The sequence below is a fragment of the Mytilus edulis genome, chromosome 1, assembly GCF_963676685.1.
Source record: "Mytilus edulis chromosome 1, xbMytEdul2.2, whole genome shotgun sequence".
In the NCBI taxonomy this organism is placed as follows: domain Eukaryota; kingdom Metazoa; phylum Mollusca; class Bivalvia; order Mytilida; family Mytilidae; genus Mytilus; species Mytilus edulis.
This window is the reverse complement of record NC_092344.1, coordinates 16,777,912-16,793,748: the sequence shown is the minus strand read 5'-3', so window position 1 is coordinate 16,793,748 and position 15,837 is coordinate 16,777,912. Positions and strand designations below refer to the sequence as shown.

Below are 15,837 nucleotides of genomic sequence, written 5' to 3'. Positions count from 1 at the left end.
TGGTATCCAAGGCCTAATGATTCTGTTATACATTTTTCATGAACTTATTATCATTATTATTTGATAGTATGACATTAGGCGAGCAGTTGTTAAATTGACTTGTCATCGGCGACCTGTTCTACATGTAACTGTTATCATTTATTTTTATATACAGCTTGTGCAATATCTAGGAGCTCATTTGTGCTATTCTGAGAGCTTTCGACTGCGTGTCACTTGTAGTTTGTCCAACAGAAGTAAAATATGACATCAAGGTAGATATATAGTTTGTAGAATCTCGTTGCCTTTACTGCGAGTTTCGTGATCCCAGAAAAATGATCAGAAGAATGTATTACTGAACCACTTCATGTCATTCACAATTATCATAGATCCACCAAATAACATATCTTCATATGTTCGCATTACTCTGTCTGACTATAGAAAATATTTAACAACGTGTAATGTTATAGTAAACGCTTTCAACGGAAATGTTTAGCGCTGCACTATGCATGTAAATTGTAAAACTATCAAAAATTGTGCCAGACGTGAGTTTCGTCTACAAAAGACTCATCAGTAACCCTTGAATCCAAATTAAGTACGAAGTTCGAGTTAGGCAAAGGCAAGCAAAATTGACCTTACTTTTAACTTTGTTTTAAAGATGAATTCAAGAAGTGCAAAATATATCTTACAGAAGTAGATATCATTCCTTATATATATCCATACTCCAGGTAATATGAGATTCGGTCGAATTTGGAAGGTTCTTACTAATAGTCTTTGAACCTTTATAATATTAATACTCCTTCGTCATTTTAAAAGATCAAACTGCTGTTCTCAGACGAGTTTGTGATTCAAATCAAATACTAGTACATGGGAAAAGAATTGAAAATTGTCAGATGTATTATGTATAAATAGATACAAAGGGACTTACATCAATGTTATATGACAAAACTTTCGCAATATTCTTTACATCATATTAAGTGATAAGCTGATAATGCCAATGCGAAAAATAAAACAAACAGACATGGTTTTTTTTTCATTGTAGGTCAACATCAGGTTCTATATCTGGAAGTGTATTGGACGCAGAAAGATATATTATTCGTTCCGGTTTGGCGGTAGTTATCAATAACTCAGAATTTGATAGACGCTTACGCTTACCTGACCGTCCTGGTAGCCTTGAAAATGAAGCCGAGCCTCTAGAAGAGAGATTCAAAAACCTTGGTTTTAAAACTATTCTTCTAACGGATGCTACCAAGAAGGATATGGAGAACAAATTCAGTGAAAGTAAGATTTTTTTCAGAGGAATATGAAAAAATCTAAAATTCACTGGAAAATCTAGTCCTTTACTTGGTTGTTCTTTTTATATTTAAAAGATATTTCGGTAAATGAGCTCAAATATGCTGTAGCTTTAAAAGTGTACAATTGGATACTAAGTAACATTCAAATTTTGTAATAGCAAAATAAAAATATCATTCCAATATCAGTATGTAGCATGGGTTTTTCTGTAGAGAGACAACCTTAGTTTTAGTACACGTATGTAATCTACAACTAAAGACAGAAATGACACTTATAAATTGCTTTGTGTCCGACGCGCTTTTCTAGTTAAACCTTTGTCAGAAACGCTCAAAATATATTGGAAAACCAAAGTCGTAACAAATACTATATGACTAAAATGAACATTAAAAAAATAATAATTCATTTCATACCAACCTGTCATTTGAAAAATAGAACATAAGTTTCTTAATAATTTTTACATTTAAATGCATCCAAGTTAAAAAAGAAATCACGTCATTACCAAAACATTGACTTCTAGGCTGATGATATACTTTGGGACTAACACTACACCAGCAGTGGTATCAAGTTTATAGCGATTTTTTTTAATTACTATTACTTCTTTAGGCGTAGGGGAATTAAATCCCGGGTGTTGGCCCAAGAAAATGCAATTTAAAAAAAAAACTATTTCAAGTTAGCACATCATGTTTGAAACTGCATAGGGTCAAGACATATATTAATGAAGAGCAGAAAATTTTTTATCTTTTGACGTCGAAATTACGTCATAATGTATAAATACAGAATTTATGCATTTTTCTCCTTATTTCCGTTGTGAAAACAGTCCGCAGCTGGAAACAAACAAATAAAATTTTAGAGAAGCTTTGTTATAGTTTTTGACATAATCTCACCAAATATAAAGTTGTTTCGTGGGTGCGCACATCGATCTACTTTTTCAATCTAAAATGTCCTTAACATGAGGTTAAAAAAGAGGAAAATAAGAAAGAAAACAAAATATTCATTTTTATCATGATTTGAAAATTGTTGCCATAGTAACTTGTTCAATGTGAAATTTGATTTTATTTTCTGAATACTTTGTACCTTAGTTTATTTTGTAGCAATTTAAGAATATGTATGATAACTTTCAAATTTGCAGTAATATTTGGGTTAAATAAGGGTTTAATTGCCCCTACTCCTTTATATACGGACAATTCAGTAAAAGTATTGGAAGTCTTTATATACCAGTATACTTTAGAAAGAGTATAATATGTTATATGTGGCGACGTCGCAAAATAAAATATTAATGAATAATGCAGTCCTAACATCACGCTTATATGGAAGGACCTTTTCGGTGCGTACGTAAACTCTACACATTTTTATTTTTAACACAGCGGGTGTTTGCATCAGCGCCTCTATTACAAAACTACTTAAAAGTTCTTGTTTCATCGAAGATTTAAAAATATTTTCATTCGTTTTTTCCTTTTATTATGGAAGTTGTATCATATGTTTCATAAATCAAGATAATCTCTTTTTTGAAAGAGGAACGAAATATACCAGAGGGACAGTCAAAGTCATGGATCAAAAATAAACTGACAACGCCACGGCTAAAAATAAAAAAACAAAGAGACAAATAATTGTACAGAAGACACAACACAGAAAACTAAAGACTAAGCAACACGAACCTCACCAAAAAATGGGGGTGATATCAGGTGCTCTGGAAGGGTGAGCAGATCCTGCACACACTTTTCAGATTTTTTTTATCGTTTACATTTGTACATAACAATTTTATGTTTCTTTACAGTAAAGAGTAACTTAGCTACGAAATCAGAGCAGATAGACTGCCTAATCATAGTTATGTTGACACATGGTAATGATGAAAGTGTTTATACCCAGGACCAAGCTGTTCTAGTTGATAGCAGCATGAACTACTTTAGTGCAGAAAACTGTGAGGAACTCATTCTGAAGCCCAAAATATTTATTTTTCAGGTAAGAAAGGATTTCCTTATCCGCAAATTGAAATATATTCTTGATAAATTAATTTTATCATTTCACAGTATGGCGTGTAGTATTTTTATTACATTAGTGTAAAGAAACAGTAAAATGATGCATTTAGCATTTTTAACATGGTTATATCGTGTAGCCTCTCCCAGATATTATTTGTAATAGTTTCGTTTCTGCATCGATTTCTACTTTTCATCAATTTTATTTGATCCATATATTGACATTGCTCTGCTATAGATACACAAACTATTACTATGTACTGCAGCATGTATATGTAAATTTTCAAGAAAAGGGCATATGTTTTTGGCATTTTACACGATTTCCTTTGATACTGTGGACTCCAAACAGTGTACATGGATTCAAGTCTCAAACGGTCATTTTAGATGAAGTTTAAACGTTAATGATACAGCAATCCTACGACCTTATAGACCAAAAACGTGTTCATGTGTGTGTGTGAAAAGAAATTAAAATCTCAAAAATAGTCCGAGGAAAAGTCAAAAGGGAAAGTCCCTAATCAAATGGCAAAAAAGGTCATACACATCAAACGAATGGATAACAACTGTCATATCCCTGACACGGTACACTAACAGGCATTTTCTTATGTTGGAAATGGTGGATTGAACCTGGTTTAATAGCTAGGTTAACCTGTCATTTGTTTGACATTCGCATAAAAATCCATTAAATTAGACATGTTACCGAAAGGTATATTATCGACGTTGAGGTTGACAAATTAGACTTTAAATTTGGGGTCAGTGTCAAAACACTGATTATAGATTTAAATAGGTCAAATTTAAATCAAGTACGTTTTGGTTAATTAAAATCACATGTATCTACATTATTATGTGACATCCTATATGACAATTGAAATAAAATAAAATAAAGAAAATACAAATTGAGCTGAAACTGTTTAAGTTAAGACAAAGTTGGAAAGAAATAAAAAAAAATTACAGTGAGCTGTGGTGTAGTGGTTAGTTCATCGGACTTCTTGCACAAATGTTCCTTGTTCGATTCCCGTTCCGGGATGAAAATTTCAGGGACTGAGTTTTCGGCTCTCCCTTGACACCATTTACGAGTATGGTCTTGAGAAAAAGATGATAGTCCATCGGAAGGGGACGATAAATCGCTGACCCGTGTTAAGAGAGAGGCATCTTTCTAGCATGTTAAAGACACCCTTGTAAATTACGAAAGAGAGCAGGCTAATCGTGCCGCTACAAGGTAGCACTCGCTCCCGCAAAGTGGAAAGGAAGTAATATAAGTTGAAAAACTTGTTTCACAATCCACTATAAACAAATATCTTTAAACTAAATAAAGGAAGAAAATAATACATTCGAATCTATATGACCGGAAGTAAATTTTCTAAAACTATAATGCAACAAGTTGAAATTGTATAAAATAAACTCATCATAGATACCAGGACCAAATTTTGTATACACGCCAGACGCGCGTTTCGTCTACAAAAGACTCATCAGTGACGCTCGAATCCATAAAAGTCAAAAAGACCAAATAAAGTACGAAGTTGAAGAGCATTGAGGACCAAAATTCCAAAACGTTTTGCCAAATACAGCTAAGGTAATCTATGCCTGAGGTAGAAAAACCTTAGAATTTCAAAAATACAAAACAAAAATAACAGTAAAATTGTGTTTTAGATGTTTTAAAACAGACCCTGTTAGATAAAAAATTTGGTGGCAAACAATTGGATCAACATACAAACACTCCTTTCTTTGCTTTACATAACTATATAAAAATGACCGTTACATCTTTATTCGAGAGTAGGTATAAAACAGATTATACTACCTAAGATCATTTGCAAGGTCTATTTAGGGCTCGCTGAGGAATTCACACACGTATGTACCATGTGTCTCCTTGCCCCGAACATCTACTGCATTTACAAGACTGTCCCCCGTTTTTTTTGCATTAGAGTTTGTTAAATAATATTATGGAATTTATTAATATCTATTTCTTATATTTTTTTATGGTACAAATGTTATTGAATATTCGTTCCATACAGAATTGCCAAAGGGATCAGTACAGTTTTTTAAATAATATTCAATGTAAACACAGGTAATCTCTTTTGTGTTTTGACGCAGTCTCCACATTTAAAGTGTAATTTGTCAACCTTAGCGTCGTCAGTATACCTTTTCGTAACATGTCTATTGATAATGATACATTTAATGTGAAAAAAAAACAAACAGACATAGAATATAAAAATGTCAAAAATAGCGGTACAGCAGCCATCATTATGTTATAATCTTAATCACAATAAAAAAAAAAGATAACAAAGAATCACAAAAAGATATAAATACAAAGCACATAAGCAAACATGAAAAAAAAGAATACAAAAATTTGACATAGCACAATAAAACAATGACGGGATGTTTAAGTACAGAGCCACGTCATATGTATCAAAGAAACATAAAAAGGCATATAGAGAAAGCAAAGGGAGTAATTTACACAATATTTGAAATTGTAAGTTATATATTTTACCTTGGAAGTATGCATAATAATTTATAAATTTATAACTTATTTTTTTTTTTTTATAATGAATTTTCTTTATTGTAACAAATAGATTAGCACAACATGTATGAACAAAGGTATACAGAATGACATTTTCACACAAAGGAAGTATTAAATAATAAAACAACAATTGAATAAATATGATGGTGCAATAATAGGTTGAAAATAAATAAATATCTTATAACATTGAAATCTTATGTGTTCTTGCAAAATACATAAGTGGTGTTTCAATCAAATTTTAACATTTATTATTTATTCTATGAAAGGGGCCTAGGGACTCCAGTATTTGTTATATTCCTCTACAGAGAGGTTTTTAAATGAAATGTATTTTTCTAAGTTCAAGTGTTCCTTTAAATGGTTTTTTAAAGCATTTAGGTTTGGCAAAACTTCTTGTAGTTTTGTTCTGTAAATGTAGTATTTGGAAAGTAGAATAATCTTATTTTTAACAAAATTCAATTTAACATTTTCGTAGATACCAAATAAAATAATCATAATATTCAAAGGCAGTTCAATACTTGTCATTTCAAAAATCCAGATGTTAAGTGCATGCCAGAGACTGGCAACCATCGGACAGCTCCAAAATAAATGTTCTATGGTCCTTTTTTACAAAATGTACATATGTTACTGCTATTTATTTTCATCTTGTAAAGTAGTGAATTAGTTCCCAAAATTCTATGGATAGTTCTATATTGGAACCAGCAAAGCTTAGTGCTTTTACTATATTTTGTACACGAAGTGTGTATTTTTTTCCAGTTAATACCAGTCATATTAAGATGGTTCTCCCATTTTTCCTTTGCAGCAAATGTAACATTTTTTTCATTCAATACTTTGTACATTTCCCTTGAACCTTTTTTTTGATTCAAAAAAGATACTTATGTTAAAAGGTAGTATTTTTTTCTCATTTATTTCAATATTAATCGTGTTTAACCACTCATTAAGCGAGTGCGCTATTCCATAATAATGTAAAATATTTGGCCTAAATTGATATAATTGTTGGAAATTTTGAAATGACATAACTTTGCCCTGGTCATCTAACAAATCTTGTACTGTACAAATTCCCGCATTTGCCCAGTTTTTATAGTAGACTCTTGAACCACCAATTTTAAAATTTTCTACCTCCCATAAAGAATACGATAGAATTTCATCAATACATCTTGGTTTTCTAATTTGATTAAGGGTTTTCCAAGCATCAAAAACCTCTTGCCAAAATTTATTTGTTGACCTTTTAATAGGCCCAATATAACTTATTTCAATAAAATTTATTTGCTCCACAATAGAGACTAATCTCACCCACTTTGAGTTCGAATTATACAGACGTCTTACCCATGTAAGTTTTAGTCCCTGTATAAAAGCTTTTAAATTTAGCATTTTTAAACCACCCTTATAATAATCTTGACATAAAAGATCTCGCTTGACCTTATCTGGTTTATTATCCCAGATAAAAGCATACATTTTATTTGTTAAATTACGTAACATATTCTCATCTGGACTAGGGATAGATAGAAACAGATGATTTAATTTAGCTATGACCAAAGTTTTTAAAATGGTAATCTTTCCAAAGGGGGTGAGATACTGTTTTGACCATTTTTTCAAAGTGTTGTCTATATTATCTAAAACTGGCCTATAATTTAAATTAATCATTCTATCTAGGTCGACTGAGAACGTAATTCCAAGCAACTTAAATGTACTGGAGCCCCATTTCAATCCCCACTTTACACAAATTTGATCCTGGCTATGTTTTTTGCTACCTATCCAAATAACACTTGTTTTTTCTATATTAATCTTAAGTCCCGAGATTTCAGCATACAATTGGAGAACACGAAGAGATGCATCAAGCGATTCTGGCGAGCCGTCTAATATCAATGATGTATCATCCGCATATTGAGAAAGTACAAATTCTGTATCATCTATAGTAATACCCTTTATCTCCCTACTATTTCTTACCAAAATGCATAATATTTCTGCACATAGCAAGAAAATATAAGGGGATAAAGGATCTCCCTGTCTACAGCCTCTCTCTATAGTGAAGAATTCTGACAGACAAGAGTTTTGTGTCACCGCAGCTGTTATATTGTTATAGAAGGTTTTAACCCAGGATATAACGGATTCACCAAAATTAAAATATCTTAATGTATCATAAAGAAGTGACCACGATATAGAATCGAATGCCTTCTCAAAATCAATCAGCAAGAGAATTCCTGGAATATTATTTTCTTCAGTAAAATGTAAAATATCATATATTAAACGACAATTTTCGCCTATATATCTACCTGGAACAAAACCAGTTTGATCCGAACTTATTAATTTTGACAAAACAGATTTTATTCTCTCTGCTATACAGCTTGATGCCAATTTATATGTAGAATTTAGTAGAGTAATAGGTCTCCAATTTTTAAGAAATTGTTTTGGTTTACCATCTTTTGGAATACATGTAATCACTCCCTGCCTCTGGGTGACAGACATTTGGCCCTTCCCATATCCAAAATTTATAGATCTAAGGACAAATTTACCAATATCAATCCAAAAAAAATTGAAAAATTCTGCAGTGAAACCATCAGACCCCGGACTTTTGTTATTTTTCATCCTCTTTAATGCTGCAGTTAATTCAGAAAAAATAATATTTCCCTCCAATAACTGCTTTTCATCCTCGCTAAGCTTCGGTATCTCGTCATAACAAAAGTCCCGTGTTAAATCAACCTTTTTCAAACAATCTTGTTTTCTATAAAGTTTTTCATAAAACACCTTTGTCTGATTTAAGATTTCTTTTTGTTCTTCCACTATAACACCATTTTCTAAAGTCAGTTTTTGAATAGTCTTATTTATATAATTTCTAGTCTCTAGATTTAAAAAAACAATTGGTAGGTTTTTCTCCTTCTTCAATCCACTGACTTCTTGACCTAACATATTGTCCCTGAACCTTCTTTTGTCTATAAATTTTAAGTTCTGCTTTTTTCTGATCAATCTCTTCCAGATTTTCTACTGTTAGAGCATTTTCTTCTGATTGTTTTAATTTTGAAATAATTTCATTTTCAATTTTTATACCCGCCTTTTTTTTTATAAGAGGCATATGAAATAGTTTTACCGCGTATTTCTGTGAGTAAAGTTTCTAAAAATAACTGGTCATCAACAGTAAATTCAATTTCAGAGTTGTCAATATTTTGTAAACTTTCATCTCTATATATATTGACAGCATATTGTTCTTTTACTATACTTATGAGGTTTTTTTATCTCTTTAACATAGTCAGTATCATGAAGAAGGGAATTATTAAACTTCCAAAGGCCTCTGCCTTTTATAAATTCATTAATCTTGAAAGAAAAGACCACAGGTGAATGATCAGACCTGTAACTATTATCAATTTTAACATCGCTAACAAAGTGAAAAATATTATCAGAAATCAGAAAAAAATCTAAACGAGATTGTTTAAAGGTTTTTTTTTCCTCCAAGTAAATCTTTTCAAATTGGGGTATAATTCTCTAAATGGATCAACTAGATTAAAGTCTTCCATTAGCTGTAATACTTTTTCTCTAGACTTTGGGTTGTTGATATTAACATAATTATGGGTGTCAAGATTAAAACTTTGAATGAGGTTAAAATCACCACAAAGAATACAAGATTGGTTATCAAATTCCTCAAAAATGTCTGCCACCTTTTGATAAAAGCAAGGAGTGTCTTATTTTTTTTGTATATAAATTGTTTTTAGTGCGGTTTGTGTTTGTTTTACATTTACGCGATCTACAATTTACATGACAAAACCTCATTTGGATGTTGACAATGTCATATAAGATGCTACCATCTAGCTGAACTAATTTAAAGTTATTTTTAAAGTCTTTAAACATGCCTAACGAACTAATATAAAATGATACATGTTGAAAAGTTGGGGCTTTAACATTTGTTAGATAATCATATTCTTTATTCATAATACTATTTGGAATAAATGTTTGTGAATGTCTCAAGACTATTGCATGAACGATACCATTGTTTAAACCAACTAAATAATCTTGATATGTATCCGTATCGGAAACTCACACCCACCCTCTTTCAGATAATCCACAAACAATTAGTTGATATTAAAAAGCTGAAGTTTTCTTACTTGTAATTAGTTTTTAAAATGGAAAAACCTTGATACAATGGTATATACATATCTTTTTTTAACCAATCAACATTTAAACTACTTATGACATGAGTTATGTTTATTTTAAATCGAATGTTTCCTGACTTGTCACATCTTTTCTTGGAATAACCGAGATATTTTTTGGTGCATGAAGAAATAATCTTTAGAGGAACGTATGTATTTTTCATGTCAAACAATCAAATATGTAGAAAGGATATCTTTGATAAAATTTACTGATTTTCATCGGTTAAATATTTTTTTGTACTAAGCAGGAAGTTTACACATTTGTGAGTCAATCCCTGTATCTGTTAGATAGTCGACAGCTAAATGTAAACAATTATTTTTTTAATGTGTTTACTAGCAACTCTTTGTTAACAAAAAAAATTAAGAATGGAAACGAAGAATGAATCAAAGAGTCAACAACCGACAAAAGACTGGTCACCAACCGATGCACCTATGTGTGTTTAACAAAGCGATAAAAGCTCGCACCTGGAAGCAGGTATAACCTGGCCCCTCAACAATAATGTATACTAGTTCAACAAAATTAGACGTCATAAAACACTCCAAAATATATAAATAAACCAATAACTATTTTAACAAAGGCTTTTATAATTCTTCATTTCTTGAATGTCAAATTTTGCACATTCATATTATCTACTTTAAGTTTATGTTGTTCTCTTTTACTTCCTCCTTCCGTCTACTTCTCGGAAATTTACACCAACTTTATAGTGCAGGTAATGCATTATTTTAATCGCACTGTCAATATATATTTTTTCTTATCAATTGATTATCACACTTTTAAAATTGTTGATATGCATCAAAGCAAGAGGTTGTATTCAGGCTAAACTTTGTCCAAGCATGACTGTTTGTTGACAAGTTGAACCCCCAAATAATTGTGTACTTTGTGAATTTCATTTGTGTGTTTTATAAATTTCATAGAAAACCAATTTATTCATTTAGTTACCAAGGAATTTTTTATTCGAAGGGTATCATATTTCGTGGTTAATATTGATGGCTTTATCAAATATTTTTTTTAAAATGTTCAGTGAAATATAAAAATGTTGTCCAAATGAAGACACGGTACGATCTCCTTTTAGGTTTATTTAAATGGACACTGGAATACAATCAATACAATACATCGAATATCAACAAACGCATTATGAACCATATATACAGAAGATGTTACCATCGATTTAAAAAAAAAACTAAATTGTATGACTTTTAACCTTCATATTTCTCACGAAAAAACAGTTCAATTGACGAAAGTCGGATTTCCGGTTACAAGTTGTTAATTGTATCGTCCTTTATTCTCACAAGTAAACACAAACTAAATAATTTCAAATTGGGTTTGCTTTTTATGCCTCATTTATGGACATCATGTTTATCGGTCTATGATTCAGTTTGTACGTTCGTTTGTTCGTCCGTCCGTCCGTCCGTTTGTCCGTTCGCCCTTCCGTCTTAAGTCTTATTCGGAAGGTCACATTCGAGGAAAAGTGCACTGGATTGTAAATACGACAATTGGAACATATCTGCTATCATTTGTGAAGCGGATCTTCCCTAACATTCAACAAACTCGTGATGGCGTCCGTTTATATATGGGTAATTTCAACTTCACCCCTCCGAACTCTTAGTTTCATAAAATTGAGAATGGTAATGGGGAATGTGCCAAAGAGACAACAACCCGACTATAGAAAAAAACAACAGCAGAAGGTCTTCATAGTTTAATTGAAGGTATGCCTTTGATTGAAATTATGCATGATAATGTCATCGAAAATTACATCAAATATGTGCGAGAAAGAACATAAGAATGAACATTCTTAATAACCACAATTTATGACAAACGCGATGATTTTAATTTTCCCATAGTCAACTTTCCATTTCTGTATAGCAACATCCCAGCGGCACCAGCATATGGAGTATATGTGTCTCAATTGATACGTTACTCTAGAGCTAGCTTAAAGTACGTTGATTTTGTTGAACGAGGAATATTGCTTTCTCAAAAGTTGCTAAGGACAGGGCTATGAATCAATAACATTAAGGTCATCACTCAAGAAATGTTACGGTCGCCATCATGAGCTGATTGGCCATTATGACAAAAGTGTGTCAGAAATCATATCTGATATTCTTCCTTAGTCATAATAACCTTCCATCATTACCGAACTGAACAAAGACACATCACGACGGGTGCCGTATACGGTGCAGGAAATACTTACCCTTCCGGAGCACCTGATTTCACTCCCGGTTTTTAGTGGAGTTCGTGTTGTTTCTTATTTATTATTTGTTTACGTAAATGTCTTTTGGTTTGATGAGTCTTTGTTTACTCCTTGGTTTTGATTGTTATTGTCTTCAAATTGTTTAAGAATCTTTTTAAAATAAATCTCCAAAAGAACCAAGGAAAAGCACCATAACACATAGTCATATTCTTTGTGAATGAAAAGTACATATTGTGCTACAGATAAGATACTGAAGGAGAACAATTTGTTTGTCTTAATTAAACTAAAAAGTTCTCGAAAAACTTTTAAAAAAAACTTGTTTCATGATTTGTCATTCGGGAAAATTTTCTTCATTGTACATTGCTTCCCTTTCCTGGAAAAAAATTAACATAATATTAAATACCAGGTTTGGTAAAGTCAAATTCACAGAGGATTGGGAAAGCAGGATGCATCCATATTGCCTTGGATCTTAGTACACTCCCTTCTAATTTTTTCCCTCTAATGTCTTTAAGCTTTTGGTTTTTTTTCCTCAAGACTCTGAAAGTCAGTATTGCTGTTAATATTTTCTTTTGCCCTTTGAATCTCTTTTGTAAGATTTTCTACTTTGTCCCTCTCTTTTCTTTTCTTGTAGCTACTAATGCTATAGTTTTACCTCTTATTTCCATTAACAAGGTTTCCAAAAATAATTGATCATCGATACTTAACAAAAAATCTGAATTCATAATGTTCTCGCTTTTCTGAAAGTGGTATTGCAGAATACTGATTTTTTATATCTTCAATTTTTACATTCATTGTGTCTAAATATTCATGGTCAGATAGCAATGAATTATAAAACTTCCAGAGTCCTTTTCCCCTTTTGAAATCATTAAATACTAAATGCAAAACTATGATGAAGTGATCTGATCGTTAGCTTGATTCTATATATGAATCTTTTAAAGAAGGTAATAACAAATCAGATATGAGAAAGAAGTCCAGCCTTGGCTATTTTAGTGGTGACTTTTTTTCTCCAAGTATAGCGTCTTCTATCCGGATAGAGTTCTCTGTGTGGGTCAACCATACTTTGATTATCCATAATTTCCAATAATTTTAACCTGGCTTTTGGATTGTTTACATGTAAGTAATTGTAATAATCTATTTCAGGATTAAACACAAGACTAAAACCACCAAAGATTACAAAATACTGATTCTCAAAATCTTCAATGATATCTGTTATTTTTTCATAAAAACCTGGATCGCCCATATTTGGACCATAAATAGCAATTAGAGTTCTCTTATGATTTTCAATTGTAATGTCTAATGCAAGATAATTACCATATAAATCTCTTCTTTCTCTATGAAATTGAAACTCAAATTTATTTAAAAAAAAAATGCTACTCCTCTGGAGTTTGATGAAAATGAGCTAAAATAGCATTTGTATCCCCATAGGTTTTCAATATCATTTTCTTGTGATGGAGTAAAATGAGTATCTTGTAAACAATATATATTACAATTTTTATCTCGCAAGTAATCAAAAATATCTCTTTTTTTACCAATATTGCCTAAACCCTGACAATTTACTGACAAAATTTTAATACCTTCCATAATTCTTATACATTGTCAAATATATGATATAGAGCAAACATAGAGACCAAATATATATTAATATAAAAATTAAGACTAAAGACTGAAAAGTAAGACAAGATACACAGTATCTTACAGTATCTTGTGTAACCGGAATTAAAAACAAAAAATTGTCCAACATGGTCACCACTGTATTGTTACACATTTGGTGTTTTGAACCTTTTTCACTAATTATATACAAAGATTTTAAGACTGTGTAATAAGTCTTTGTTTTAAATTGTGTAGTACACAGTTTTGTTATAACATAATTGCCATGATTTTCTTTTTACCATATCTTAAACAGTCTTTCCTTTTGGTTACCCAAGGGAGATAACCACAATATTGTTATATACACATATTGCATCTTTTATGTGAGAAAAGTCTAATTTAAATCAATCTAGCGTTTTAGATAATATATTGGTTTCAAATTAAACATATTTTTTAATTATATAGACATGATATAATAGAAATAAACAACCAAAAGACACATATAATAATGATATGACATATTTAAGACAAAAATGTACTATTGAAATGTTTATATCAATAGTTTCACTGTTAAAGTTGAAGATATTTAACTTTCACCATTTTCGTTGTTCACATCTGTGGTTCTTTCATATTCAATTCTGTAGCTTATATCATCAAAAATGTCAAAAATAATTTGGAGACCATCTTTTGTCTTCCCAAATACAGATCCATTGTAATAGTATGCTACATCAATGTCTTTATGGTGTCGTAGTCCCTTCAATATATTTCTATTTTTGATGGTAATGTCATCATACAATTTCACATGGTTCTTCATTTGTTTCTTTTTTCTCATAATTGCTGTTTTTACCTCACTATTCACCACTTTAATAATCACTGGTGGTACTCCAGGTTTGTACGACCTCAGCCTGTGTATTCCCACTATATCTCTCTTTTCCAACTTTAAATCTAGGTCATCTTTCACTGTTTTCAAAAAAGACTCTCTAAGATTTTCATCATTTTCTGTCTGAAAGTTTACCATCTTGATTTTAAATTTTTGAGAATATTGCTCGTTGTAATTAGCCATTGACAATGCTGAATATGATTTGTTCATAGTATCCTCCATTTCTATTGTTATACTATTTAATCTAATATTTTGTTCCTTGATTATTTAAAGTACTATTTTGGGATCTCAATAGCTGAATTTCTGTGTTTTGTTATTAGTTATTTATGTGACTTTGTCATTGACTTCTTTTCTAATCTCATTCTTCAGAGTTCCTAAAAGTTTTTCTATAATATTTGTAACACTCAATGTCTGATTGTTTAACAAGATTTTCCAAGGCTTTGTTAAATCATCTTTCTTTATCTATGTTATCATTCAAAGCACTTTTTATTTCCCCAAGATCTTTACTAATACCACTAAAATCTGAGCTGAGATTCATACTATTGTCACTTTCTTCACTCTTCTCAACATCAGACAATGTTCTTTTAGCTTGTTTTGAGGCCTCACCAGATTTTACCTTTCCTTCTTTGTGGTCTTTATTCTCTTTATTCTCTTTGTTGGTTAAATCCATCCTTGGGGCAATAAGTGTTTGTACTGTCTTATTTAAGTTTTTACTTAAATTGTCTCTAGGCATATTGTTTCTATGAACAGTTTTTACAATCCTTTAATTTCACACAGAAAAACACTAAAAATGCAAATATAAATCCAAATGCAGAATTCTAAAGAATAATACAGCTAAATCCTGAATCCTTATATGTGGAGGATCATAAATATGTAATTTTCCAATAGCAACAATGTATAGAACCACTTCGAAAACACCAAAATTGAGGAGCTGTAATTAATGTGTCACACTCTTGGCAGCCATGGGTTTTTTTTCTCAACAAGGTCTTGGTATCTTAAGTTCAGATAAGTTACCACTACCGGTACATTTGTATTTCAATACTTTTTTCCCACTCTTTTCTCGAGTAGTAACAGCGGTATACTACTTTTGCCTTTATTTAGGTTTTTTTAAGTCTTTGGTTTTCTATGTTGTGTCATGTGTACTATTATTTGTCCATTTTTAGCCATGGCGTTGTCAGTTTGTTTTCGATCCATGAGTTTGACTGTCCCTCTGATATCTTTCGCCCCTCTTTTAGACCTGCCTCTCATATAATGCCATTTTGTTTTAGGTTTTTACAATGAGGTTATT

The 15,837-nt window shown here is 31.2% G+C and overlaps 2 protein-coding genes across 4 annotated transcripts in view; both read left to right on the top strand.

Annotated features, from left to right (window-relative positions):
• The window catches only part of LOC139525095 (caspase-3-like), a 35,458-nt gene that overhangs the window by 794 nt on the left and 18,827 nt on the right, over window positions 1-15,837 (top strand). Inside the window, exons 2-4 of one of the 3 annotated variants that reach the window (XM_071320279.1) lie at window positions 155-251; window positions 1,019-1,257; window positions 3,044-3,228. The gene's annotated coding sequence lies outside the window, so the exon portion shown is untranslated. Of the gene's footprint in view, window positions 1-154; window positions 252-1,018; window positions 1,258-3,043; window positions 3,229-9,912; window positions 10,043-10,550; window positions 10,604-15,837 lie in introns of those variants that run through there. The other 2 variants (XM_071320286.1, XM_071320291.1) reach the window with 2 other exon arrangements.
• The window catches only part of LOC139525068 (caspase-3-like), a 108,335-nt gene continuing 98,090 nt past the window's right edge, over window positions 5,593-15,837 (top strand). Inside the window, exon 1 of the mRNA XM_071320249.1 lies at window positions 5,593-5,709. Coding sequence (XP_071176350.1) covers window positions 5,608-5,709 — 102 coding nt within the window. The 5' untranslated portion in view covers window positions 5,593-5,607. The remainder of the gene's footprint in view (window positions 5,710-15,837) is intronic.